The sequence below is a fragment of the Takifugu flavidus genome, chromosome 22 (genome assembly GCF_003711565.1).
Source record: "Takifugu flavidus isolate HTHZ2018 chromosome 22, ASM371156v2, whole genome shotgun sequence".
Classification (NCBI taxonomy): Eukaryota; Metazoa; Chordata; class Actinopteri; order Tetraodontiformes; family Tetraodontidae; genus Takifugu; species Takifugu flavidus.
The window spans coordinates 7,590,724-7,618,434 of NC_079541.1; the positions used below are offsets into that span (position 1 = coordinate 7,590,724).

The window sequence follows — 27,711 nt, forward strand, 5'->3', positions numbered from 1 at the left end:
TTTTAAATTTGTTTGTTTATGTTAGCTTTATTATTTATTCTGAATGAGTTTTGACACACATGAACACTCTTCCATTTCCGCCATTTCTTTGTGCGTTCTTCTCTTTTTTTAACAACGGAAGGAAGTAGCTATCTCGGGTAGCTTTTTTACAAAGCAAAACTTTATTTAAAGGTTTTTCTTTTTACCTTTTCAATTATTCGTGGTAATTTATATTTTTTGGAGCACAAGCTACAGTCAGAGCTGACGTAAAGACAAAGGAGCCATCGCGATTTTTGTTCTTCTTCCGCTCGACAATTTCTTTTTTTTTCCTTTTCTTTTTTTTTTTGACACACGCAGATATGCACATTTGACCTTTGGCCTCCGCGGTGTTGGTTGCAGGCTGCCGCTGCTTCTCTAAAAACCCCTCTACGCCTGCTGGCAACCCGGGAGCAAAGGCTGCAAAAACAGAATAAAACGTCAAAAACAGTGGCCTCTTTAGGTTAGAATCAGTCCACCAGTCCAGTCTTAATATTTATGGGAAACGAAGAAGTGTTTTTTTTAAATTGTCATTATTATTTCTCTTTAGAAAAAAACAAAAAAACATAATTAGCACCAACTTTTGGGTCAGATCACATTGGTGTTTGTTGTTAAATGATACGACAGCATGCAGATCATCAGAAAAAACGGAAAAAAAACAATCCGGAATCTGAAGGACGTCATTCTAATTATTTAAAAAAAAAAGAGTTTAAGGTGGTTACTGACGATACTTGATGTTTGTGAGGGGGGGAAAAAATCATTCAAGTATGTTACGCCACAGGCCTGTAAATTTTATTTGTAAAAAAGCAGTTATATTTTTATACAGCATTTTTACTGCCTCAGATTAAAAAAAAAAAAAAAAGGATTTTATTTATTGCCTATCGTTAATTTATTGGACTCCTATAAAGTTTATCATAAAGTAGACCCCCCCCCCATCTGTGGAAGAGTCTCGTGAAATTGGCTTCTCTTGTCATGTTTTTTGCGACGGAGCGCTCCTCCTGGTATTCATGCGCTCACACACACCTCCCGTGTGCCCTTCATGCATTCATCCGCCTCTCCTCTCACCACTCTCCCTCTCTCTCCATCTGTAGTGGGACTACTTCCTCAAATGTCGACTTTCCGCCCTTTTTTTTGTTTTTTCCTGGCAATTCTTACGTATTTGGGATTCTCATTTTCAGTGTTTCTTGTTTACGTTTGTTTGTCCGTAAGCACCGCCCCCAAATTTTGCTCCGAAAAAGCTGAAAAGGACCCACCCTTCCTCCCCGCCCCCTAAAAAAAAGAAAAGCTATTTTCTCCCATCCATCTGGGCTCTGATGGATCAAGCTTTGGGTGTTCTCTGTTATCCGTGTGTGAAAGTGTGTGTTGCCTGTTTATACCTTAAACGTTCCATCACGTAATAATGAAAGCCAAAAAAAATCAAAAAACAAAAAAGCTAAGGGAAGCGACGGGCGTTAGCTGTTCTTCCGGTGTGTTGCTGTTGTTGCTGTTGTTGTTTGTGTTGTTGATTTTGGACTGAAATGCTGTAGTGGTGTGGTGCTCTGGCTCTCCTGTGTGTTAACTCTCTCCTCTCCTCTGTTTTTTCTTTCCCCCTTTTAGAACAACCCATCCTCCATGCCTGTTAGCTCATCGCTTGCCTAGCATGTCTCCGTGGCGTCCCAAACAAAAACAAAACAAAACAAAAAAACTTAAAGCGATAAAGTGTCAACGTCCCCTCCCCTTCCCCACGTCTCGTCATTTTAGTTTTTTTCTGATGTCTTTTTCCAGCTCACCTGATCATAACTGGTTCTCCTCCACTGCCACCTACTGACGTTCTCCAGTTTTTGTTTTTGTCCTTTTTTATGCATGTGACCTCATTGGGATCGATTCTCTCCAGGAGGATTTTTTTTTTGGGCGGGAGGGGGGCGGAATGAGGCAATGAGGGAGGGGGTGTGTAAACAAATGGAAAAAAAAGAATCAATGTGAAAAAGACACAAGCTGCATTCATACGAAAAACAACAAAAAAAGACATAAATAATCAAAAGACTGAGATTTTTATTTTTTTTGGAGAAAAAGTGGCAACGTGATTTTCATTCTGTACATCTCCTCTTTGGTTTTTGCTTTCTTTTCTTCTTCATTTGAAGTAAACTTGAACGTTCACCGCAGGAATTGGCGCGGGGTCTCGCTTCTGGCGCCTGCGAGGGGGCGGGAGGAGGGCGGGGCCAGAAGCGGCCCACGCCAGTTCCTCTGAGATATAAGACTACTTCCAAATAGTTTTGACTCAAAAAAACTGTCTGATCAACATTGGACTGTGGGAGCTCTCTGGTGGTTTTTACATTTTTCAGGCAGTGTAAAGTTTTTTGATAAAGCCATTTTAAGTGGCTCCGTTTCTCATTCAAAGTCTATATATAGAACCACTTTTTCTAGAGTAGTTTAAAGGTAAAAAACGAAAAAATAAGAGACATTTGCCCTGCTCGGGTGGGAGAAATGCTACCTACTTGTGTCACCTTTTGCTGAACTGACTCACAGATAGACAATCCGTGGTTTAAATGCACATGAAATGACCTATATTTTCTACTGTTTAAATGTATAGAGGAAGAAAAAGAAAAAAACAACGTACTACGATACCTGTAACCTGCGTTAACGTCGGTGCTTCTCGTGAGTTTAGTTGTGGTTTCATCAGAAGTCTAACGGTCTTAAATGTCCTCATGTGTTTTTCAAGAGAAGACTAAAAAATCAGTTTACTTGAACAATAGACGAAGCCTTTCACATGACTATAATAGTTACATTCTGGGGTTTGATTCTCTTTATTTTTCTTCTTTTAAGGAGTCCCTATTTGCTAAATTTCTTGTTGGTTAATTAGCTATATGAAATTCTTAAAAATATATATAAATATAAATATATCTATAAATATATATATAAAATGTCAGCTTGTGAAGCATCAATGTCATAATTTTATTTCTCTCGTGGGAAACAATATTTAGGTGTGTTTTGTTGTTCAGCAAAATGTCTTATAAAGAAAAAAAGATCAGTGGAGTTTAGTGCCAAATTCTGAAGGTACTTCCTGCCTAGCGCGTCAGTGTACTTCTTGTGAAATTATTTGATAACATGGGTATTTTATTATAAGTGTTTTGTATGGATCCCTCATATTTAAAATCTAGATTTAAAAAAAGAGTTTGTTAACTTGCTATTCTGTGGTCTTGTTGCCTGAAAATGTCATGTTTGCTTTTTTTTCTTTGTGAAAATGTAAAAAAGTGCCCATGTGTCATATATATATATCTATATACATGCACACACACATTCTCGTGCAGACCTCACAGTTTCCTTTGTCGTGCGCGAGAGCCTCTGAGGGTGAAACGCCTCGACAGAACCCGCCGGCGCCCTTCACACGCTCCACAGTCACGCAGTGATATTTTAGCCATCGCACGGCCGTTTTGCTCATCGAAGCCTTACCACGACTCTTTGCACTTCTCAATTAGCATCTCGCGCAAACTCAGACGCAGGCGGCTTGGTCACGTGACGGTTGTGATTGTTGTTCCGGGGAGGACTACGCGAAGCCTTATTTCCTGTAAACCCTCTGTTTTGGGGCTTGAATTGCGTCCTCACGCTCATTACGTCGTTTATTACCTCAACACAAACACGCTAGCTTTAGCGCTGGGATCGCGGGAAAAGCACACATGCAGTGGCGGAATGTAACTAAGTAGGTTTGCTCGAGTACTTTGCTGAATACGCAGTAGGGACAGATGGGAAAAGATTAGAATGAACACAGATCAATAGCACACTTAAACTCGGTTCTTCTTCGGAACGGGACAGTGATTCTTCTATTAGCCTAAAGTCTCCATCGCTGCATGTGTGAGCGGCTGGGAAAGAGGAAGGGCCGAGGCACTCGACAGGTTTCACTTTTGTTTTCATACGTGCATCGTCTGGTTAAGTGGGCCAAAATCGTGTTTAAATGCCAAAGTGTGTGAATTTTCATAGTCGAGCCGTTTACATGGCACAGCGTGGTGTCAGTCAGTTCAGCTGCCCCCTCCCTGAAAGTTTACGCTCTGCAAAAAAATAAACAAATGACGGAAGAAGAAAAACGCAGCATTATTTTCTACAGAAGCTCACCAGTCGCCTTAACCAGGGAGCGTCATATCAGTATTCCAGAGTGAACATGTCGTCAGTCACGTGGGCGGCGGCATCGCTTCGTGTTCGTGTGCAGTAAACGTCGCCCCCTTCAGGCCCAAACGGCCGTTTGTCCTCACGGTGGAGCGAGTGAGCAGCGAGACGTCAGAGGAAGGGTCATGTCCCAAGATAACTTTATCTGATCTCATCAAGGGAGGAAAGAAGACTTTACCTTTCTGGATTAGCCGCGGGACTAGCCGCGCCGCGGGATTAGCCGCGCCACCAACAGCCATAGCTACCTGTGGGACAGCGGGAGTCTGGTCGTCGTTCACACATGTTTCCTGACCAGCAGCTGCACCAGTTTCACCAGTTGTCACGTCGAATCCTGTCGTTAGCCGTGCAGACCGTTAGCATCGGCAGACAGAACCACACAGGCCCGTCAAAGACGTCCCGAACCGAATCCCGCCGAGATGGAGGAAAACAAAACAAATCTGCCGTTTGTCGTTCACGCAACCCAGAAGCGTTTGAAAGCACATCGTAAAGTCGCCAAAAGCTCATCTCGTTTGTCCGGAGAGTCTCGTCTTTCCGTCTTTCCTTCGGTGTCGAAGCACAAACGTGGGCGGAGGAGGCGGAGTTTGTGCGGAGCGGCTCACCTCAGGGGCTGTCGTCGCCCGTGCTCGTCGTAATCTTTCTATCTTGTCACTGTTCACTTCTCTGTTCTCCTTCTTTCTTAATTATCTTAAGTGCTATTTATCAAACAACAAAAACTAAAGAACAAAAAAAAAGAACTTGTAGTTTCTTTGCATTATGGCTTATGTCCGTTTTTTTAAGAACTTTCTGTGTGTTCTCTCTTTCTGTGCCGTAAAAAGAGCTCGTCTGTAGAAATGAAGCTATGACTTTCCGTTTGTTTCCTCCTCTTTTCTTTTTTCTTCCTTTGCTCAGATTTAGAGGTTTTCAGTAGTATCTGTCTCGAGAGAAGCCAAAGTCATTTCAGTGGATCCTGTGTGATGTATGTTTGTTTGACAACACTTCGAAATCTGTCACGGGCGGGATTTAAGAGTACAACAAATGCAGGCTTTCCTATTTCTACAACTGATTGTACTTATGCATTTTGTACCAGTGGAATTTTTTATACTGGAGATTAAAGGAAACAACAAAAATCTTAGCAACGCTGTCTGGCCTGGTGCTGTGGCCCGACCCTGACTGGTCCCCGAGTATGATTTCTAGCTGGCGTCAAGGAAGTTGGCTTTTGATATCAGATTTTCTAGGAGATCTTTGGCTTTATTTCTTCTTTTTCCTCACTGAGTGTTTCTTTAGTTTGTTTGCTTTGTCCCCGCCCCTCTTTTTTTTGTTTTTTCAACCCCCCCTTCCAAAAAAAACGAGGGTAGGCGAGTGTCGGAGCTTTTTTCTTTTCTGTTGTTGAAATCGTTCTAGCAAGTTTGTCTGTACAACAGCGGTAAGTTTCATTTGACTCCTGTAACCTGCAGTCTACACAATAAGACAATTCTAGAAAAAAAAGAAGGAATAGAAGTATTTAGTCACCTTGAGTGGATTAATGTATTAGTTCAATAAAGAGATCAACTAATTAGATTTTGATTAATTTTTTTTTTCTTTTAGCTGTTTAGATTTTCCGGTTTCTCTGTCCTTCTCTGTGAACTAACTGTGTAGCTGAAGCGGTCAGAATTATTTTTGTAAACGTATGTTCTTGTGTGATGCAGTTTTTTGCTTCTGTCTCCTATATTAAACCATTTTTCCTAATACTCGTCTCTCTCTGTGTTGTTATGTTCCAGTGCCGTCCGCTGTGCTTCTTCACCTCCCTCTGCCATGCTCTCCTTCCCCCCTCTTTCTTCACAGTCCCGTTCTTTTTTTTTTACTCTTTCCCGTTTCCACATGTCGTTGTCGTCGTTGTTTCTCTTTCTTTTTAACCAGGTTGACCCATTCAGACTCACAAACACTGTAAATATACATAAAGTGTGTGTATGTATATTACTGTGTTGCCCAAGTTGCTGGACGATTGCCTAAAGACGGAAAATCAGGGTTGAACGCAGATTTGCACCGTCCCGTCTGCTTCAGGCTAACATTATCTTAACGGCTATCGCCCTGCAAATTTCTCCATTTCCCAGAATGCCGAGTTTTCCCCCTGGAGCCTGATTTAATGTTCCGGCTGTTGTCTTTAAGAGCTGCTGGAATTGTCCCGGTTTGGGTGTACGGAGGCTAACTCCCATGAGGACACAGCTAGCTCTGTGTCCTCCCCTGTCCACTGTCCTGGGCGAAGCCTGTCCTCTTGTCTGTCCACTCTGTGTCTGATCCACCTCCACCCCCCCCCTCCCCCCAATGTCTGAGCGTCACAACTGCATCCTGCGTTAGAGAGGAAAGAGAAGTCAAAGGTCAAAGAAGGTTAAACAGCTGAAACATCTGGGTGGTTTTTCTTTTGTTTCCGTTTGTGATGGCTGATAACTGTGATTGTCTAAAATCTAATCGAAGCTGCTGTAGATTGTATCCGGGACATCATGTGAGTTATTAAAAATTGATTTTTTTCTTTAGAGTTCGGGCGAGGATAACAAACTGCCGCGGGCCTGCAGATTCGAGCCGTTACTGCCGGCATCTGGCGCTTAATCCACATCTACAGCTCAGATTTTCCATGATATTTTTAGTCTGTCTCCTCCATTTTGAACTGACGGATAAGATACAAACGCACCCAAACGTGCACAGTATGCACAGGGCAACAATTTAAAACGATGACCTGATGCACAATCGCGCACACGGCGTCCAAGCCCGGAGGAAGACGAGCGTCAGGAGGCGTCCTCACGACTGAAGGTAAGTTGGATGCAGCAGGTGACGCCCAAAGACAAAGATTTTGTTTTAGGTTATTGATTTTAATTAGTCGCGGCAAACGTGCAGACGACCTTGCTGATTTTAGTCTTCTGAGCTCTGAAAGGCGCCGTCCTTCCTGCCGCTAACGCCAAGATTTCCACTTCTATTTTTTGGATGATTCGGGCTTGAAATGCTGGACAGCGAAGGACCGACAGGATCCCACGATCATACGCAGCTATTTAGTGGGAGGTAGACAGCAGTGATGGCAGATCAATGAAGCCAACAGGAGGCCGGCGTTTACAGGGAAAAGCGAAGGCCTCGCTCTCTTTGATCCACCACCTTTTCCGAGAAAACAAGGAACCGTTCTGTTCCACAGAGAAAAGACGGGAAAGTAAACCTCAGCGCGGAAAGGGTCAAAGGTCAAGGGGTGGAGGTCATTTTCTGGATAACTAGGTGTCCGGCAGACACCCGGTGAACGTTTCTGGAATGAGATCTGTAAGACTCGAGGTTTGGAAGGTATCAGCTGACTTCACTGCTGGTTAACTGATTCTAATCCAAAATCATCCGAATCTTTAGGAAGCAAAGGTTTCAATTTGAATCCCCTTTATGGATCATTTAAAACGAGGAACCTGAGGAAGCACCGAGCCGTATCTCTGATTTATTGAGTTTATCAGGTTATATGCTCATTATGTTCCTTTTTTTATCGTTAACATCTGTTTCAACTTTGTCCTTAAAAGTTAAAAGTTCTCCTTGAACATTTGGGGCTGAAACTCTAAAATAAAGCCTGCGTTTGCCGCACAGGTAATTCAATTACAGCCTGATCAAAGGAGGGCCTGCGAGACATTTCTGACGTTTTTGTGCGCGTTTTCCTTTGAAGAAATTTACTGACTCATTCCCCCTTTGTTTGAATAAATAATCATATGGAATTATGCAGAGCAGAGTTCCCCAGGCGGCCGCGGTGGCGAGCGCGGCACCACGCTGCCACCCTGTGACGATCCAATCGCCTGTTTACAGCCGCTCTGAATGGCGGTGGTTCTCGCGGCCTGTGAGGAAACATGGCGGCTCCTCCCCGCAGCCGCTCTGATTACAAGCAGCTCAATCACAGCCCTCCGTTTGCTGCTCAGCTGGGTCTCCATCTTGGGGGGAAATGTGGGCGGTGCCTCGGAATCTGATGTAGCCGCATCGCCAGCAGGCCTTAAATCAGCAGGACGCCGCCACATTCGTGACATTAGCACGGCGAGCTGTGTTTGTTGTGTCCTGTGATTTATTGTGGCTAATCACAACACAGACGGGCCCCCGCCTCAGACCGGGCGCCCTTGACGACTGATGGACGCGTCGCATGAATAAACGCAGCAGGCTGCGAACGGAATAAATCGATAGGCGACTTAAGCCGAGTCTGACACTGTTGGAGGAAGTCGATAATCGGCCCAAAGACCACGGCGGCGCCGGACCGACCCCAGATCGATGCGGGAGCTTTTCTTTTACGCGCAGAAAGGACATTTGCGTAGGAAGAAAAACAAACTTGATATGAGATCATGAAGGTCAAAGGAAGGTTCTCCTAAAAAGAAACGGCCTCCGTCTCTGGAGGGACGGAGGGAAGTGAAGCTTCTCAGGTCCTGCAGGGGGTCAAACCCTCACAAGGTCACTTCTCCCCAGCCAGGAGGAGGTCTGAGCTGATCCCGACCAGTAAACGTTTGTTCTGGAGCCTCTCCGGCCTCCAGTGCTTCCAGAAACTGAAGAAAGGAGAGCGAGGAAAAATGTATTTTATGATGATTTGCTTAACATAACATTGCGAATCATCCACTTTCCCCACACTAAATCCCTCCACTGGTTGTTTGCTGGTCCCAGTTGATGATGGCCTGTGGTGTTTACCGTCTTTCCTGGGGAGCATCAGGTGAGCTTCCACAGTCAACACCGCGTTTTGCCAGGGGAACTTCAATCCCGGCTCTCTCCAAACAGCACGCCGCCTCATGTAAATAGAGGACTTCTCATTATGCACTCTAGCTGTGTGTGGAAGGCTCCTCGGGGGAAGGGGGGGGGCGGTCGGCCTCGCCAGCAGCCAAACACCAAACAAGCAGGCTGAACTAAGCTGCGCCGCCGCTGAGCTCGTTCAACACGCCGCTCTGCCGCTTTAGAGAGACGAGCCGGCCAATCTGCACGCAGAGATTTAAGACATTAAAATAGCTTTTTAAAGGCAGGAATCTGCCAGCAAAAGCCCCGACGTGACGACCCCGTCTTTCCTTCACTTCCCCCGCTTTGCTTTTCATGTCTTAAGCTTCTTTCACGCGCAGCTCTCAGTAAATGCTTGGGTAACCTTTCAGGCCGCCATTTTCCCTGTTCACACATGCGGAAACATTCAGGTCGGAAAATACAGGAAGAGACGAAGCGTGCCAACATTAGAAGAGGCTAATATCGTATTTGGTGATTATATTTTATCCTGAAACTACCAACAGTGTCATTTTAGAGTTTGTGCTGCCCTGTACCTGCATCTGGAGCTTTGCCTCCTTTGTCAGGAGACCAAAGTGTTATTTCTACATCTGTCTCCCACATGCTTCCCCCCAATTTAAAGCACTAATAAAATAATTTTGGGTCTTTAAAATTTTTATCTCTTTAATTTCAAATCAAAGAAGTTGCCCTTAAAATGATTAAATGCATCTCTGAAGTTAAAAAAACAGAAGCAAGACATAATTAGTGACATGAATAAATTATCTCAAAAACAAGAACGACTCAGATTAAACTGTAAAAAAGGACAACATGGAAAATGCAAAAGAAGCAAATGAGGAAATAAAACATTTTGATTAGTTATATGCATCCAGATTTTCAATGGATGATTGCATTTTTCATTTTGATGATTGTATTTTTCAAGACAATTAGGAATGTAACAAACTAATTAATTTGTTTTAAGGGTGAGCGCTTGGGTGCTAAGTGGAATTCTTCCAGGGACACCCTTTTCCCCCAATGCTTATTTGTACTGGAAACAAGGAATCATTTTATTAAAAAGAGTTTAAAATAAGTCAATTCGCAGATGATACATGCTTTTTTTTTTTTTTTTTTTTAAAAAGATAAATCAATGGTGGATAAAACTCTATTATCTCAGTCTTCTCCACAGCACTATTAATAATATTAAATTTAGAATTATTATTGCTATTAACAAGCTCTGACTCCTCTATTATTTCAATTACAGTTGAATCTGCAGTTAAATATCTAAGACTGACTAAAATTACACTATCACTAACACTAGCATACTACACTACTCTAACGTCACTAATATTGCTCACTGTGTTAATGATATTCACTTTTGTTTTCCTTAACGAACCTCATAATGTTTGGTCCTTGCAATCTTACACTGCACTTAATTTACACTTGCATTACGACTAAAATGACAGAAGTAAATTAATTTCACTGTTTCGCACCTACTACAGCCCCGTTACAGTATTTTTAAACAGGCACCTTTGTGGTCACCTTCATTTAATGAGCGAACTCTGCAGGTGAGTCGCTAGTTTGTTTAATGTGTATTTAATTAATATATTCAATATTTAACGTATCAGATGTTTTGATTTTGATAACCCGAGCCACGAATGTTTGAAAGTATTTTATTAGTTTTATATTTTCGACTGATCTGTTGCTTGGTGTATTGAGACTAATTTCAGTGATGTAAACGCTAGTAAGTGGTCTGGGTGTGAACAAGAAAAAATAAATTTAACTGAAATTTAGTAGAATATTCTTGTGTTCTTAATCAAGGTCGTGTTTTGATAAAGAAATCCAGTCCGGTTTCTTGGAAACATCTTTTTTTTGTGAATTCTGATTAATTATTAAATTAAAGTAATATAAACAGTTTATTATATTACAACAGTTCGTATGAAGAAATCGCTTTCGGGTTTTATACGAGTATGAGATTTTTGTTTTAGATGTTTTTATTTGGCAGCCGTGAATGTTTAAAGCTAATGTAATAATATCTTTATATGTTGCTGTGGCGCAGTTCCACACGCGACCGACAGGTGTCAGCATAGACCCAGAAACAGCATTTTCTCGCACGTGAACGTCATGATGTCATACTATTTACATTTGTGATGACGTCACTGGGACTCAGACTATTTCAAAGTGACAAAGTTGACAAATAAAGCACATGATACGAAAGAACATTATAACAATAAGAACAAAGTCAATACGTTTTCTAGAGTTCACGATTTTGGTGCCTTTTACTCGTGGCTCATTTGTAACGATCTTAACTTGACTTGAGTCAAATATCCTTTAATTCAGGGGGGGAAAAGGATATTTGACTTGAGTTTCTGAATTAAACCAGTTCGTTTATTGACTTGTGTTGTGATTGTTGCTGCTGCTGTTACACTCTGTGGCACATGACTGAAATGAGAAGTATAAAGAAGCAGAAAACCGAAGCATACAATGAATTAGTTTATTCGTTTCTAAATAATGCTGTTCGATTTGCAGAAAAGACGACCTGCTGCATATTATAGTCATTGTAATAATTCCAATGCCGGCTCATTGTGGGTGATTGTGGTTGGACGCAGCCGCCGCGGTGGCGGCAGGATCTCTCCCCCCGCTGGGGTCAGGCGGCTCCGGCGGGCGGCGCATTGCTACCTGGCTGAACATCCTGCGCGGCTCCCACAGAGTTTGAGAAGTGCTCCGGACTTCCTGGTACGGGACCATGGACATTTTCTGCTCCAGCATGTCCAGGGAAGTACCGTAGTAGCGATGTGAACCGTGCGGAGCCGTCGAGTTGGAACCAAGGTGCGTCACCTCGCTGGGTTTGTTCGCTTCGCTTCGGGTCGGTTCGGGTCGGAGAACTTGTCGAGTTGCTGAATCGGGTCTGTCAGTGAGACGGCGGCGTTCCAATGACGGTAGCCCATTACCGGGAGCGCGTCGGGGTGAAATGAATCATGCCGCTGAAGGTTTGGGGGCTTTATTTCCAGCTTGTGTTCAAGTGTTAATGTTGTTTTACACCTCGCACAGACTGAACATTGTGTTTTATTATTGTAAACTTTGTGGTTATTTGTATTCACCGAGGCCTACCTAGCCAAACCCACCACTGTTGACTTAGCACAGACGAAGATGGTACTTCCGGTATCAGTCTACAAAGTAAAGGTTACATTCGCAAACGTGGTAGGTTTGCGAAGGGAATTGGCTTATTTATTGATCTGAAAACATATAATTTGTCAGATCTTAAATAGCCTAAATCATCTTCGACTTTGTTTAGTCGAACTACCGTGTGGTTATATCAGCCCTCACCTGAAAACATGATCATTTTACACAAGACATGTGTTTGATGTGAAAACGTGACAATAGTCAATAATTTCGTGTTAAATAGCATTTAAGGGGTCTGCTGTGGTGACGTGTGTGACAGAGCTGTCCGTCCGTTTTTGCGCGTTCTTTAGTTTTTACTTGTTGTGCTTCCGGTCATCTTGCTGTTACTGCCGCAAACTTTACGGGTATCGCTGCCGCGAGGCTGCCTCCCGCAACGGCAGCTCGGTGTGGACGTTACTCCAATCCCCGCCTCCTCTCAGCTGCGAGCACGAGAGTTCAGGCTCCTGATTGGCTGCTTGGCCTGTCACTCACTTTGGATCGGTTAATAGCCGCTTCTGCTGCTGGGTTTGCGATGTGAAATATTAATTTAACGCAACGTCACGCAGAATCTTCGCAGAATAAAACGCGCCCGGATGGACGCAGCGGCAGCGCACGAGATCGGTAACGATAAATACCGAATTCTTTGAGAGAGGTTGGTTATCTTAACGATGAGCTGTGTAAAGCTAAACCCCGAGAATAAAACCGGATGTAGGTTAGCGGTATTATCAAAATAAATGCTTGAATTCGGAAAGTCCGTGCATATATGTGATAAAATTGCATTCGGTTTATCAATACTCTATGGTAAGAATGTGACAACAGAATTTTTGCAACTTGGGAGGTTTTCATCTTAAATGCTGCATTACGAAACATTCTACAATCCAAACCACTGCAAAGTAAGAGTGATGTTAAAATTCTTCACAAAATTGTGTCTTTATTTTGTAAACTATGTTTGACTACATAACGTTTTGCTGTTGCTGACTTCACAATAGGGTGATTCAACCCTCCCGGTGCTGCTCTGGGATAATGCGGCTTAGTGCATCCAGGGGCTTTACAGATGGAAAACACAGGTGATTTAGTAGAGACAGTTCGTGTCTGTGCGACAGGAGCAACGCAGACTAGATTAAGATTAGAAGAGATTTTAAAAATCAACTATGAAATCCTAAAATGGTGTTGGTGCTGCATGGTGCAGTGACTATCAAGTTAAAGTTCTGTTTTGTTTTTCCCTGTTTGGCGGCCCAGGGTCAGACACTTTGCTTTATCAGCTCTTTCATTCGGAGCCGTCGCTGCTGGCTGACGAGCTTTTGGGGATCAGCAGTGGTTTCAGCTCTGATGGAAAATGCTGATAAACAGCAAAGTGAAATTCCTGGACATCCTGCTGCTGCAGGATTTGGACTGGGAGTAAATTCACCAAACAGTTAGAATATTTGGCAAATGTGCTGAAGAAGTAAACATTAGCATAGCAGTTATTAGGACAAACAGTCAAACAGTTGTGCTTTATTGGCTTCACTCTGTTTTTGCCGGTTTAGAAGTTTTCCCAGACTAAAGGGATGCTGCAGTATGATCTAGTTAAAAACACACATCCTTTTACTTCTATCTTTGTGAGGACATTCATAGACCTAATGCATTTCCCAGTTAACCTTAATAGAACCATCCCAGATCCCAACTAACCACCCCCCGACATTAACCCTGACCCTAACCTAAACCCAAATCTAATCTCAACATTATAACCTTAAACAGCCCTTTAAAGTCCTGAGGTACTCAGTCTGTAGCAAGTACCCGAGCACACACACTCTCGGTCAAAGTCTTTGTACTGGTGTGTTACCCAGAAGTAGACGTTAGACCCTGCTTATGGTTAACTGTATCCCTGTTTGGTCCATGTGGCCCTTCCAACTTTGACTGATTTTTTTTTTAACTTCCATTTCAAGTGGGTGGTTGATCTTCCCCGTGTCTACATTTGTCCCCACGGTTGACAGCTGTGATGGAAAAGTGTTGATAAACCGGGAACATGATGTCAGATGCAGAGCGATGTTTAAAATGCTGTTTACCTGCTTTGGTGGGGAAGATTCGGTTTGGACTGCTGGCTGTATGTTAGGCTCTTTATTGTTTACATGGACCGTCGTTGAGAATGCATAGATGTCAGCAAAGGGCTTGGATCTGGTTTAAGCTCCATAAAATGCACGCAATGGTGTCTGGATTGGAAGCTGTTGTTGGGAGCATGACAGGGAGGAAAGGGAAGTCTTTAGGGTCAACAACCACAAATTACTACTTCTGTATCCGCTGCACAGCCTCTCCACAAACTAATAAGTGTGTGTTGAAAAGGTAGTTTATTTGTCAGGCTGCATGGTAGGGACACGTCAGGCTCAGATCTACCAGAACCGGTAACACTTAAGGGACGCACACCTTTGTGTGCTCAGTTTTTACAACAGACTACAGTTCAGTGGGATAAACGATGGAATTCACCCCTGGTTTTCCAGGTCAGAATCTGTCCTTAACGGTGCTCCAGTTGCTCTTATGGAACCTGCGTTCCAGCACAACCATTCAGGCCACGGTCCCAGCAGGTCATCGCCAAACAGAGAACTTACAGGTTGCTGATCCCATTTCAGTGTCTGTGAATACTCCGATTTAGAGCAGCACTCCACTGTGCGTGCGTGTGTGTGTGTGTGTGTGTGTGCACTTCCTGCATTAGATCAGGTGTAACTAACCTCGTGTCCAGCAGCCAGTGGGCCTCTTTGGCCAGGCTGGGTTTAAAGACTGATGCAGAGGGTATTTAAACTCTTATTGGTTGACCATTCAAGGCAGACAACAGCTTGATTCTAAAATAATTTGAGTCCAGCTACTTAATGGGCTTCTAGTTTGCCGCTCAGTTAACTTCCTGTTAGCTTGATCGGCTGACTGGCGGCGGTCCGAGGCAGCAGTGGTGGACATATGGTGGATTAAAAGCCAGCTCACAGCCTCCGCTCTAATAGGACTTTTCTTTGGCTGGACCTGTGGCTGCTGTAGTAAATCACTTGTTGGCCTTTTAAAACCTTAAAAACACATTTTTGCTCTGGAACCTTTAAGACATTTATGATCTCTTACTGAAATTTAGGATTTATTTTCATTCATCGCTGCACAGTCAGAGGGTTCAGCTATCAGTGCTCGCTGACTAAGCTGGCCACTTCGTTTTTTTTGTATTTTTCACATTTTTGATGACCGTTTCGATTAGACCTTAGCAGTTTTAACTGCAGGGACTGGCTATAATGATGAAAACAGCAAAGCTAATGAAGACGAGGACAGAGATGCAGACGAAGTCTTGATGGGGCCGCGCTGTTTACCTCTCTGCCGCTGGTTTCTGCTGACCTGTGCAGGTTTCTGGTGCAGCCTCAGAGGATGTTGGCTCCTCCAGCATCTGCGGTTGGCTTGCTCTTCTCCCCCCCCCCCCCCCCCCCCCACACACACACACGTGCGTGCGCAGACATCTGCAGTGATCAAATGACCCTATCATTACTGTACACTGTCATCAGATTACTGCTGCTGCCGTCTTCAGTGTGATGTAGCAGAGCGATAAAGGAAGACTCAGTGTGTGTCTGTTGGTTTTCACTGTTTCAGTTAAAAGTCTGTATGGCAAACGTTTCATCATAATAATAATATAATGTTACATTAAATACATTTAAAATTTTAAAGCAAATAATGTTTGATTATTCAAAAATCAAAGTATTGACTGCTAGAATGTTTCTGCGGTAGCCACGAACAGACTTTATTACTGATGTTTTCTTTATTAGCAGCATCAAGTTTTTTTAAATTTAACAGAACAGAAAATACTTGTCAAAAATGTATTTTAACCCTCAAAAGCCACCATAGCTTCAGTATCACCCTTGCTAAGTGAGAAGGGTCAGGATGAGTGTTGATTTCTTGCAGTGGTGATGCTGCCAGATCTGAGACGTGACATTCATGTTTACCTTCCCTTGGTGAGATTTATTCTTTATTTATTGCTGGATGGTGATTTCCTGTGTCCTTCCTTCTGTCCTCAGGTCATGAGTGCCTCTCGGAGAGACACAGTGGAGAATAACCTCACCTTTCCAAAGCGCTGCCCAGCCTGGGCCTCGCCCCACCACCGTCCTCTGGACTCCCACCATGAGTAAGCTATACTTTTGTATTTATTCCCTTTAGTTTGTATTTATTTTTTTAGACTTTTTTTGTTGTGACATTGGCCCTTCCCTCGTTCAAGCATCAGCCGATTGCTGATTGGGACGTTTTAATTTTCTGTTCGCTGTGGTCAGTGAGATTATGCAGTGTGTTCAAGCCTCCTTTGAATGTCCGCATAGATGTTAAACAAGTGTCCATCGGCTCCCCCCGATGGCAGAAACACACCACAGCTGAGCAGTTGCTGCATCCAGCAGCACCTCATCACCCTCATAAATCATGCTGCAGTGCATGATGGGAGGGCAGATGTGTGCACTCCATCAGGTCTATCTGCAGCTTGTGTGTGTGTGTGTGTGTGTGTGTGTGCGAGTGGGCAGCTACCTGCCGCTGTGTGAAAAAAGGCACGGCCCCCATGAGTCATACAGACTGCAATATATACCGCTAATGTCATACATGTGACACACACGCTCACACTGGGCTGCAGATGATTCTTTACTGCAAGGGTGTGTCTTATTGAACATGTGTTTTATCGTGGAATAAGATGATTATATTCCTGAAACGATTATAAATATGAAATTGAATTCGATCCATCCTTGTGCATGTACCTGTTAGCAAGCTAATGCGTTGGACGGCTTGTTTTTCCTGTTGTTGTGCCTAAATTGGGCCCCTCTGAATAAATAAATGTGTGACATGTTATAGAAGGGGATCATGGATTCCGGCGGTCATTGTTTAGGCTGGACCTTTTAAATTATTGCTGACAGGGTGAAATGCATCAGGTTGTCACACTTTCCCGCCCCTTCCTGCCCTCCCGGACCTTCTCCTCCTCTTTGTTTAGCGCCCTACGGATAAAAAACTGTACCGGAGCCAACACTTCCTGCTGCCAGCAGTGTTAACTCTCTCTGTGTTGGCTCTCTGCCCAAGGCCTGTATACCAGAGGCTGGGACTGGGTTACCGGGGCAACCTTATGGGAAGGTGATTGGATTAGGTAGACCCTCCTGAAGGTTTAACCCGATTACTGCTGTTTCCTCTGCACCCTTGTTTTAGTGTGTGATGGGTGGGGGGGGTGTCCTTGAGCGGGAGTGATTAATCCGATGAGGAGTAACAGAAAGTCGACAAGCTGACAACCAAAACCTTTGTTTTGTCAAAATTGGTTTTGTCGTAACAGTTTTCAGCAGAGATCACGAACAGTTGATGAAGCCAGACTTGGTCATGTGACACCGTTGAAGGGAACCTTTTGCTCCATTATTTATCTCAACCTTCATATCCTCAGCTCATTATCTCCATCAGCCAAAAGCACTCCAGATTGGGGGGGTGACTGAAATCTGTCTGTTTGTCACTGCTGCTGCACCTTTACATCCTTCTTTTTCATGGAATCAAAGTTTTAAAAAACTTTTCCTGAGTGAGGCTCCTCGCTTTGACCACAACAGTGCTGATGAATAAACAGACGCTCATTAAATCGGGTCAGATGAACACAAATCTCATCTGGAAATGCTCCGAATCTCGTCAAACGAATCCGAAAAATACGTCTTCTTTCATTTTTATTGTTTATGTAAATATAAACGGGTGTTTCAGGGAGCAAATATGCCGTTGCGTCCAATCGAATGCCCTTCCCACAGGCCAGGCGAGATGATGATTTGAAGCGCTGTCGGTAATAATAGTGGTGCAGCTGATTCCCAGCATGCAACAGCCCTGCAGGAGACAGACAGACTCCCACACGACTGCTTGACCCCCGCTGAATGACTCATCAGCTGCAGATAAATGATCTCCTCTAATTTTACCATTATATATATATATATATACCATTATATATATATATATATATGTGTGTGTGTGTGTGTCTTTATATATAAAGTATATCATTTGAAGTTGCTTTGATCGTGATGAGATTGCTGGTCGTGATGTCAGGGCGAGTTGGTGGAGGGGGGCTTTAATAACTTCAGGTGTTAATATTCCTCTCTGGCTGTTTGTGCTCATTTCCTCACATTTCTGGCAGCCTTTGAACGCATCGTCTGTGGCGTTTCTTCACGGTTCGACCCTCCGCCGTTGAAGTGACGATGACGCCTCGCCTGCTGCGTGTTCTCTGCCTGCGATGTCACTCCGGTGCCTCTCCGTGACTCAGGCTGATTGTTAGAAATGTCGTTGTTTGAAAAATGCCCCCGAGGATAAAGGCACCGTTTCTTTCTGCTTGTAACGCCGGTCGGGCAGGTTGATTAACCAGCTGCACTTCCTCCACTTTAAGGTCTCGTCACCCCGGGCAGGCTGTGAGTTTGAACCTTAAAAGGGATTAAGGATTGAAGTTAGTGCAGATTTAATGCCGGATGACTGGCTGTTTCATTAATGCTGCGCTGTCAGATCCACATCTGAGGCCCCCTGCTGGGAGGAAATGAAGTGGCGTGGACAGTCCCCAATATGATATTCACCCCAGGACCTTAATATGTTTCACAACAGCATAGAAATGCTCATTAGTTCTGTGATGTTCAATCCCCGAACGTCTCAGTCGATCTCTATCTCTGAGATCTCCCCCTTTTTCTACCCGCAATTCAATTTATTTGGCAGCCCGATGAAGAGAAGCTTCAGTTCAGAGCTGAAACAGAGCTGCGCCATATTATAATATTGCAGATGTTGACCTCTGATTCCCTCTGGATGGCTGGATTTATAGGTTACCAGGTTACCGGGAAGTCTGCGTACTCTGACATTTAACGGCTCCTACCTGTGTCATGTGACCCTGTGATGCGATGGAATGCCGTTTGTCCTCCATTCCTCTCAGGAGCTTCTGTCCTCGCCACCGCAGTGCTGAGTGATTCTCGGATGCCGTGTGTGAGCGTGTGTGTATTGTGGAGGTTACAGGAAGGAAGCCTTGCTGGAATATGATTACATCTCCCAGTAAACACGGCAGCGGTAGGAAATGGATCCTCAACCATCATCCTCGAGGCATCAGTCTGCAAACACACACACACACACCAACAACAGAGGGTGTTAGTTTACATACCTAAATCCACATCGGCCTTTGCTCGATATGGCGTTCCTGTGGAGGTGATCAAACTTGCTTGTTGTTCATCAGAACCAGGTCTGACAGTGTAATAAAGAGGTAGAATTCATTCCCATCCTGGCCCACCTGGGACAGATGACTCTGTACCTGGCCGGGGGTGTTGGGTGCAGCTACTCCAGAACCAGAGCCCGTGTTTTGTGCTGGAAAAAAATCAGTGTGACAATTAAAGGATAAATGGATTCGCCACAACAGAATTCTCTTTGAGTTGGGAAGTAGGAACAGATTTCATATTTTCATAGTGAGATTAGAAGACTAAACTGAGAATAATCCTTCCACGGTCCGGTGCCTGTGTGGAAGGGAGCTGCAGGGTCTCGACGCAGGTAATGGATTTTTGATTGGATGGATGGAATTTTCTGGGCGAGTGAGCGTGGCACGGCACTTTTTGGTCCTGGTTCTGCTGCTGGCTGCTTCTGAAAGAGCTTCATTTCACCGCTGCAGGCTAAGTTTTCCCCATAAGACTTTATCGGGGTTTCCAGTTCCCATCATGCAGCTGAAGGAGTTCTTTCAAATTTATAGCGAGCAGCCGGTGCATTTATTTGCTTTTCATGGCCGACACTCGTCCAGCAGGCCTGCAGGTTTGAAAGGACTGAATTAATGAAACAACAGAATAATAAATAGAAAAGATGATTTAAAGGGTGCACAGGTTTAGATTCACCGTGATGCTGTAAACAACAAACAGCCGTAACTGAAAATGGGATTAAATCCAGTTTGAAAACATGAATAAAGTAAAATAATGGGATTTTATTGACTGTATCATTAAAGCCAAGTCTTACATTTGTTAAACATGAACTGGATGACGTTGTCTCCTCGGAATACCTTTATGGGATTTGTGCACTTGGATTTGGTTACCATGGAGATTTGAGCTACTGGTCTTTGTTGATGGTGTCCCTCCTCCCAAATTAATATCTTCAATACCTGATGACCCTATTTTGCTTTACTGTGTGCTAAAATTCTAACATTCTCTTACTTTAATTAGTCTTCTCGAAGGCCTTAGCTATAGCTGTGGCAAGCTAAAGGTAAGCTAGCATGTGAGAATGGAACACTGGCAAAGCTAAAGTTCTGCACAGTCAAAAACCCAAAGAGATTGAGTTGTTGCCATGAGCAGTGAGAGTCTTGTAGCTAATATGCTAACACGTAGTTACAAGTTACTTAATCATGAAACAGATGCTGTAATTAGTCTGACTGTTGGGCTCAAAAGAGAACGCTGAAATTAGCTTCAGGCATCCCCACAGTGGTCCTGATGCACTCGTGATTTATTTGAAATTTTGATTTCCATGATATATGGAAATATTCACTGTGCAGACAAAAGTAATGTGGTTGTGGTTCTTCTCTGACCTCATGAAAACAACAATTTTGAGTAAGCAGCCTCTTTTCACAAATGCTGGTTTGGATTCTTGTTTTTATGGGATGTCACAAAACACCAGAAAAAACCACATGCAGAGTGTGCATCAAACCACAGCGGTTTACATCAAAGTGTTCACAACACAGCAAAACCATGTCAGAGTTCTGATGGAATGAGGTATTATGCTCTTAATTTGTAGGAGCAACATAAAGGACATCTACAGGCTTTTCCAAAGCTTGTTGCTGTGAGGTGAAAAAAAAGTTTTGAGGTCAGAAACGCTGACGTGAATGAAGCAGGTGGAGGTGGAACATTTCACAGCAACAGATGTAGCTGCGGACATGCAGGACTCTGGAAATTTGGCTGCGGCCCGGTTGGTCTAAAGGCCACACTTTAAACAGGAAGTGGCACGGGGGAGGGTGAACAGGAAGTGCGAGGCCGAGCTCTTGTTTTCTTACTCGTGGGTTCCCATTCCCTCGCTCGCCTAGGTTCTGTGCCGGGTCAAGGGAGGATGGAGGGAGGAAACAGAACAACAAAGTCAGCCAATGACCTGAACTAAACTGAGCAAAATGCTGACTCACCACTTACACGTTTGGTCTTAAAGTTCAGACCATTGTCGTCCGCTGGAATTGGATTTTTTTGTCACTTTGAAACACTTTCCCTATGCATTTGGACATTTCTCATCAGTTATTTTAAAAATATGTGTCCAAAAGGATAAAGTTCCTGCGTGTTTGGATGTGTAACTAAGCTGTTACTAATATTAGTTAGCAACAATAACATAAATTATTGCTAACATTAGCTGTGATGAGTCAATTGCGTCGTCCATTTTTTGTTTGCTTAATCTGTCACATGTTTGTTTTTTTAAACTGGTAAATAGATTTGTTTTGTCTTTTTTAGGAAATGACCTTTTAAGTTAAAGCAAATTCAGTTGTTTCTTGGAAGAATTTGTGTTGCTCTGGGCTGACAGCGACGTGTGTGAGACACATCTAAGCGCTGCAGGCAGCATTAATCAATGTGCGGAACAAGCAGCCTAATTCAATCATTGTCCACCTGAATGCCAGCAGATGAGTGTATGTCACCACTGTGGCGTGTTAGCGATGCGGTGTGTGTCGAGTCCCTCGGCCAGATAGCACCAACCTCAAACAAACCCTGTGCAGCTGACAGAAGGACTGTGGAGCAGAAGTAGCTGTTAGAACATATGTGGTCACCTGGAGCAGCTATAGGTTTGACACATAGCAACAGCAGCCTTGGGTTAGTCTGTCCAGTGAGGCTGGAACAACCTGCTAACAAGTCCAGAAACATTTCATCAGACCGGGCTTCTGTTTACAGGAGCATTATTAATGTTTATTATTAAGAAATGAAGCAGCTGCTGAGCCGAGGACTTTATTACGCCTGTGTGTCAGTGTGAAAGTGTCGCTGCTCAGTCACTCTGCCTTCTGTCCTTATTTATAAGGGGAGGCAAAATGTAGAGATACCAGGTAACCACCTGATACAGCGTTATCTCAAAGTATCGGTACGTACGACTACTCAAGGAAAAAATCTACATTGTGTAGTACTCTTCGCCAGAGGATAGCGGTTCCGCAGTGGGACACCATGGCAGACCATAATCTGCATCATGTCCCATTTAAACAAACACGGCATGTTGACCCAAACATGACTGATTCCATCCTGTCACCTGTCTGGGACATTAACACTAACAACCAGACCATTTCAGAATGCAAACTCTACAAAACAAAAGGTGAAAGATGTGATATGAAGACTAGTTTGTTTAGTAGTAACTTGCTAAAGCACATCAGGGTGAAACAAGATGCATTGAGAAATACTATATATACATCAAAGTACTGGGTTGGTAGAATGTAATCATTAGGGATTTTTGTTCCGTATTAGCAAAAAGAAGGAGATAACGTGGCGAAGGTGAGATTTGATTCACACAGGTCAACACTTCTTTACTAGTCATTATACTCCCAGATTGCTGGAAGCTAACTGAGCTCATTGTGTCATAAACGTGACAGAAACGGTCGCTCACTTTACTCATTACTCAAACGATATCACCAGCAGTTGGTGTTGGCTGTAACCAGACTAGGTTGAGCTATTTCTAAACTGATGTGTTCACTTGTTTTAGTGATGTTAGTACTTTAATGTTAATGGATGGTACGTTCCAGTAGAGCTGTTTCTGGGACAAGGAAATGGGCCGAGCACGGATCCTAGTGGAACGCCACTGTCATTGTCTGGTTAGTTTTACTGTTTTTTTCCATCCAAATACTCATTTCCTGCTCAAGGTAGCAGCAATTCAGTGATGCCATATAAAGACTACGGTATTATTTGCGTGTGTGTTCGCGTGCATGTGTGTGCACATGTGTGCTGAGCTCATCCAGAAGCTGAAGTAAACATCCGAGAGGAAGTCCAAGCGGCTATAGTGCATCTGTAGCACATGCTGTGTAAATTCACATGCTGACCTAATTATACACCCTTATTTACAGTTTAAAATGAACTTTATGAGCAGCACAAACACAAATGAAAAGCAGATTTTGTCTTTAAAACATGTTTGACAGTGAGACCCGGAGGTTGTGGTAAAGAGCTTCTGCAGGTGAGGGATGCTGCTGGTCGTAAATCACCATGGGGCTCATATCTCGCCTCCAAATATCCTGTTTCATTCTACCGGTGTTCTCCGCCGCAAATGTGCTTGAGAATAAAAGGCAGCAGAAAGCAGCTCAATGAGAGAGAGGAGGGGAGGAGGGCAGGGAAAGAAGAGACGAAGGGAGAGAAAGAGATGGTGGAGGGAGGTGAGTGGCCATTAATCCCAGTTCAGATGATGTGAGGAGAGGCTCGCGAGAGGCTCGCCAGCAACAACTGCAGAGGGAGCGAGGAGGGATTCAGGAGAGGTGGTGAGGGAGTCGGACAGTTGAGAGACAACAACGCGGACTGATCTACAGCAGCCAGAAGAAGAAAAAGAGGAGCAAAGTGATCCGTGTGTGTGAAGAGTGTGATGCTTCTCCAGCTGAGAACACCACACACATCACACGCCAGACGGCCGCATCCACTTTCAAAACGAGCAGTCGGCGCTACTTTCTGCAGCTGCCGGGTGTGAAGTTGAGCCGTTCCCTGCAGAGCGAGGACGGAATTCCAAGCAGGTGCGACTTGTTTTCAGGAGAAACGGGCACGTGTGAGGACGTTTGAGTGTCGGGAGAGTTGGCCACTGTCTTTGGAACGCAACAGAATCCAGCCAAGATGCCAAAATCCAGATCAGAGGATGAATCCTGAGGTGGAACCGGAGAGGGATGAAGTTGTGGGGGGTGAGAGGGCGACAGCAGTCTGCCCCTGCCCTGCAGCTCATCCATCTCCCTCCTCGTGACCATGCAGGTCCTACAGATCGTCAAGGAGTTGGTGTCGCCGTCCAGACGCAGGGCCAGGCTCGGAGGTGTGTTTAGCCATTAAACAGCCGTCACGATCGGTGATTGTGTTCCATGATTGAGGGTAAACGCATGAAGGGCAAATTTGACTGAGGGAGGGGCAGCTGTCTTCGTAATGTACTGAGAAGAGAATAAGACAAACCAGCAGCGACTAATTATGCAGCCCTCAACTGATTGGATGACAGCTGGAGGGGCCAGTAAACAGCAGCCTGTTGATGTGCGATTTTATTCGAAGAGAAATTGTTGTGTTGCTGATATCGGTGTTACACGCAGAAATCAAGCTGAACCATTCCTGTTAACTGTTGATCTGGGGAAGAGACGCTCAGATTGTTGCAGGATGTCAAGTTTCAATTCACACACATTTCTGTCAGATTGTTCTTGGCAAGCAGTCGGACGCAATCACAGAGCTGATGTCATCTTCCAAAATTAAAATAATGGTGGAATAAATTCCCGCATGTAAATGATTCATTTTAACAGCAATAGTGTATTATTACATCGCTGACCTTGTTGAGGTGAAACCTCTCACCGTGAGTCGTCTTTAACAGGTGTGTGTGTGTGTGTGTGTGCGTGTGTGTGTGTGTGTGTGTGTGTGTGTGTTCTTGTACTTGCTACATAGAGTACCATAGAGTATCATTCTACTCGCAAAATGAGGACATTTGGGGAGGAGTGAAGACATTTTGGCTGGTCCTCACTTCAAAAGGACCATTTGATGGGGGAGACATTGTTTTGAGGTTGAATTGGGTTTAGGGAGTGAGATGGGGTGGTTGGGGTGAGTTGCTGGCTAACACATTTTGTCTAGGAAAGTCCTCACAAAGGTAGAAGAACAAGGCCGAGTGTTAGTGTGTGGCAACTGCCTCTCTGGTGTGTGATGAATGAAGTTGGGCAAGAGGGGACTGACGAGCTGTCCATCACGTCTGCAAATTCTTGTTTCACTGTCGTTCCTGTCTTGTTGACAGTATTTCCTTAACCGTGACTGATATCTCGATGGTGTCATCTCACCTTCTGAACCGCTTTATCCCTTTCGGGGTCACGGGGAGGGTACACGTGCAGGGTCCTCCCCTGGATAAGTGGCCAGTTCATCGCAGAGCCCTATATGAGCATTTGTGGGTGTGGTACCTTGCTCAAGGGTATCTCAGCAGTGCTCTGAAGGGGTTCTGGCACCTTCCCCTACTACTACTACCTTCCATGATTTGTCTTCACTGGGGTTCAAACCAAGAACCCGCCGCTCCTCAGCCCAGCCCCCACCCTGTATGGTGATATAGTGTGATATTTACGGTGAGGCAGGCGACGTGGGATCAGGAGGCGATTCACCACGGAACATCTGAGATGCTTTCTCGACAGCTCCTCAACAATCGGCTCTTTCCTTTCGGTTTCATCTGCCTCCATCAGCCTCCATCAGCCCTGCAGAAGAGCTCAGCCTGGTTCAATGGAGTCAAAGGTGAAAGCTGACAGCAGATGATGCAGTGGTTTAAGGTCATTTGACGTGTCCCTACAGGTGCTTTCTGATGTTAACTGCACCATCCCAGCAGACAGTGGAGGCCCAGCAGGCTTGAGGCCGAAGCCCCCTGCTGATATCCCTGCTGCAGAGGCAGAGATAATTGCCCGCCTGTCCTTCCTAAAGGGCAACTTTGCGGAGATGTTGCTTTAATTTTCATACCTGGCTTAGTTTTATGTTCCTCGCCGCTCGTATCTCAGATTTGGCACCATCAAAGAATTTGGGTTTGTTTCTGGTGTCAGGTTGTCAGGGAAACGGCTGGTTCCTCACATCATTAGATCAGACGGAGTTGTGAAAATATTTGCCAGGGTTGAACCAAAATGGAGACACGGTAAATGCAATAAAGGCGGCGCCGGTGTAGATTTAATTAGCAGGCGACCTCTCAGTTATCAGCTGATCCGATGGTCACGTCACATGCGCAGATGTGGAAAAGGGAAACGACTTCAGGAAGTTGCCTTTGAGGATCTTCAGTCACTTCAGTAAATCTGGTATCTGAAAGCTCTTGATGTCACCAGTTCATGGTCTGTTGAAGGAACACACGTGCACCCTTATTCCAGAATTTGACACCACATAAAGAGGAAATAAAAGGTTGTGTGTCTGCAGCCCAAAGACAACACAGTTAATGCACATCTAGCAATGCACAGATCTTTAGCTCTGACTGTAATTGTGGTGTGAGTGTAAAGAGCCCGAGGAGGTGGTTTCAGCCTCTCCGGGGACGTACCCGTATTTAGCTCCGTCTCATCTGCCCCCACGTTTAGCTGCTCGGAATAAAGTCCCAGCATCGGAGTACGGCTGTTCCACCTCATTGTTGTTTCAGGTCACATGAGTCCGAGCAGACAGACGTGTTTATGTCAGCGCGTCTGCGGGACCCGATCTCGGTTCTGTGGGTTTTTACGCGTCTGTATCGCCTCCGTCCTTGCAACGCCGGGCGCCGTTTACTCGTCTGAGGCTCGGGTCAGAGGTGCGTTTGGATGTGCTGCTGGCTCTGGTGCCAGGATGCCCACCCACTCGCTAAACTGGCAGTTTGGGTCTCTGATTCAGAACAAAAAGAGGAAGCGGCAACAGGAATGAAGCCACCGAGGAAAACAACAACCTTCTTAATTTATTTCTTTATTTTAAATGAGCAGAAGAGAGGAGTTATTGAATTATTGATCGGACGCACTGATTTTGTGCTAAATGTGATCGATGCTTTGTCCTTGAGGGTGAAGGTTTATGGATTTGATTAAAAATTGATGGGACGAGGTCAGAAAAACTGAAAACAATCAGGGGGGTCCAACTCAGCAGGGGCTCATGTTGGTGTTTCACACCTGGACCCAACGAACTCTTCTGCATCTGCCTTCCAGCTGTTTCAGGATATCAATAATGGTCTGATCCCGTTCTGTGATGCGCTAATTTAGCCGCGGTTCCATGCGTCAAAGCTGGAAAGTTCTTGCTGTGACCCTGGAGCGATAAGGGCGCCTTGGTCCTATCTAGTCCTCCTCCACAAACAGACACTTCCTGAACTGATGGAGCCCACAGATAGATGATAGATGTCAGGAGAACACCACACCCTCCCTCCCCCACGTTGCCACAACACAACACCCTTGGAGGGACGTCATGTATGTCCGAAAGCAGATTTTAAGAAGGGAGGATCTCGTCTCTTTGGACCAGGCGTCCTGGCTCCCTCTGAAGAACAGAACGTCTTGTTGTGTTTAAGCAGAGAATGTTGCGAGTGGGACGTCTGCAACAAGCAGCAGCATTGTCGAAGCGCGCCGCTCTCACTTCTCTCTCTGGCATTTCCTCTTCGGCGTGAAGCGCAGCGATGGGCTGAGGTAGCCGGGAGCGTCTCTGGTGTTGGGCCCGGCTGAACAGATGAGGTCCGAGGCGCCGCAGGATCGCTTAGAGCGAGGTAAAAGTTCTTTTCTGCCGTTGACACGGTCCCGATGGTGTTTCAGGTTCCTCTGAAACACCATCAGGACCATCACACTTCTCTGCTGGCTCACGTTAGCATTTAGCTGCGCTGGAAACGGTCATAACAACGGGACAGCGACTGTACTCCGCAGTGACTTTAGAAACACCGGAGAACAGGTTCTTTTTTTGGAGCAGCAGACGTCAAAAGGCACCGCCGATTGTTGTGGAGGTTGGGTAATGACACATAATGGGTGCAGTGTGAAGAGGCCGCGGCGGCGTCACCAGGCGTTTGCTGCTGCGGGTGACATCATCTGTGTCCACAACATCAGCAAATCCACACGTGTCCTCTTCTGCTCCTTAATACCACTGTTTGTTTCCACATTTCAGTCATTTGGTTTTAACACGAGCACTG

General features: G+C 44.7%; 2 protein-coding genes across 25 annotated transcripts in view; both read left to right on the top strand.

The window, feature by feature from the left end:
- celf2 (cugbp, Elav-like family member 2) overlaps positions 1–5,856 on the top strand; it is a 121,596-nt gene extending 115,740 nt beyond the window's left edge. For all 19 annotated transcript variants that reach the window (XM_057022156.1, XM_057022155.1, XM_057022158.1 and 16 more), the window contains one exon: positions 1,612–5,856. The gene's annotated coding sequence lies outside the window, so the exon portion shown is untranslated. The remainder of the gene's footprint in view (positions 1–1,611) is intronic.
- Positions 5,857–11,374: 5,518 nt separating this feature from the next.
- Positions 11,375–27,711, top strand: part of usp6nl (USP6 N-terminal like) — a 28,796-nt gene continuing 12,459 nt past the window's right edge. The window contains exons 1-2 of one of the 6 annotated variants that reach the window (XM_057022154.1): positions 11,375–11,661; positions 16,005–16,111. Coding sequence is in view for 5 of the 6 variants with exons in the window: in XM_057022148.1 (XP_056878128.1) it covers positions 23,859–23,922 (64 nt within the window). In the remaining variant the exon portion in view is untranslated. Of the gene's footprint in view, positions 11,662–11,682; positions 11,823–12,512; positions 12,647–16,004; positions 16,112–23,316; positions 23,923–26,970; positions 27,298–27,711 lie in introns of those variants that run through there. The other 5 variants (XM_057022150.1, XM_057022151.1, XM_057022153.1 and 2 more) reach the window with 5 other exon arrangements.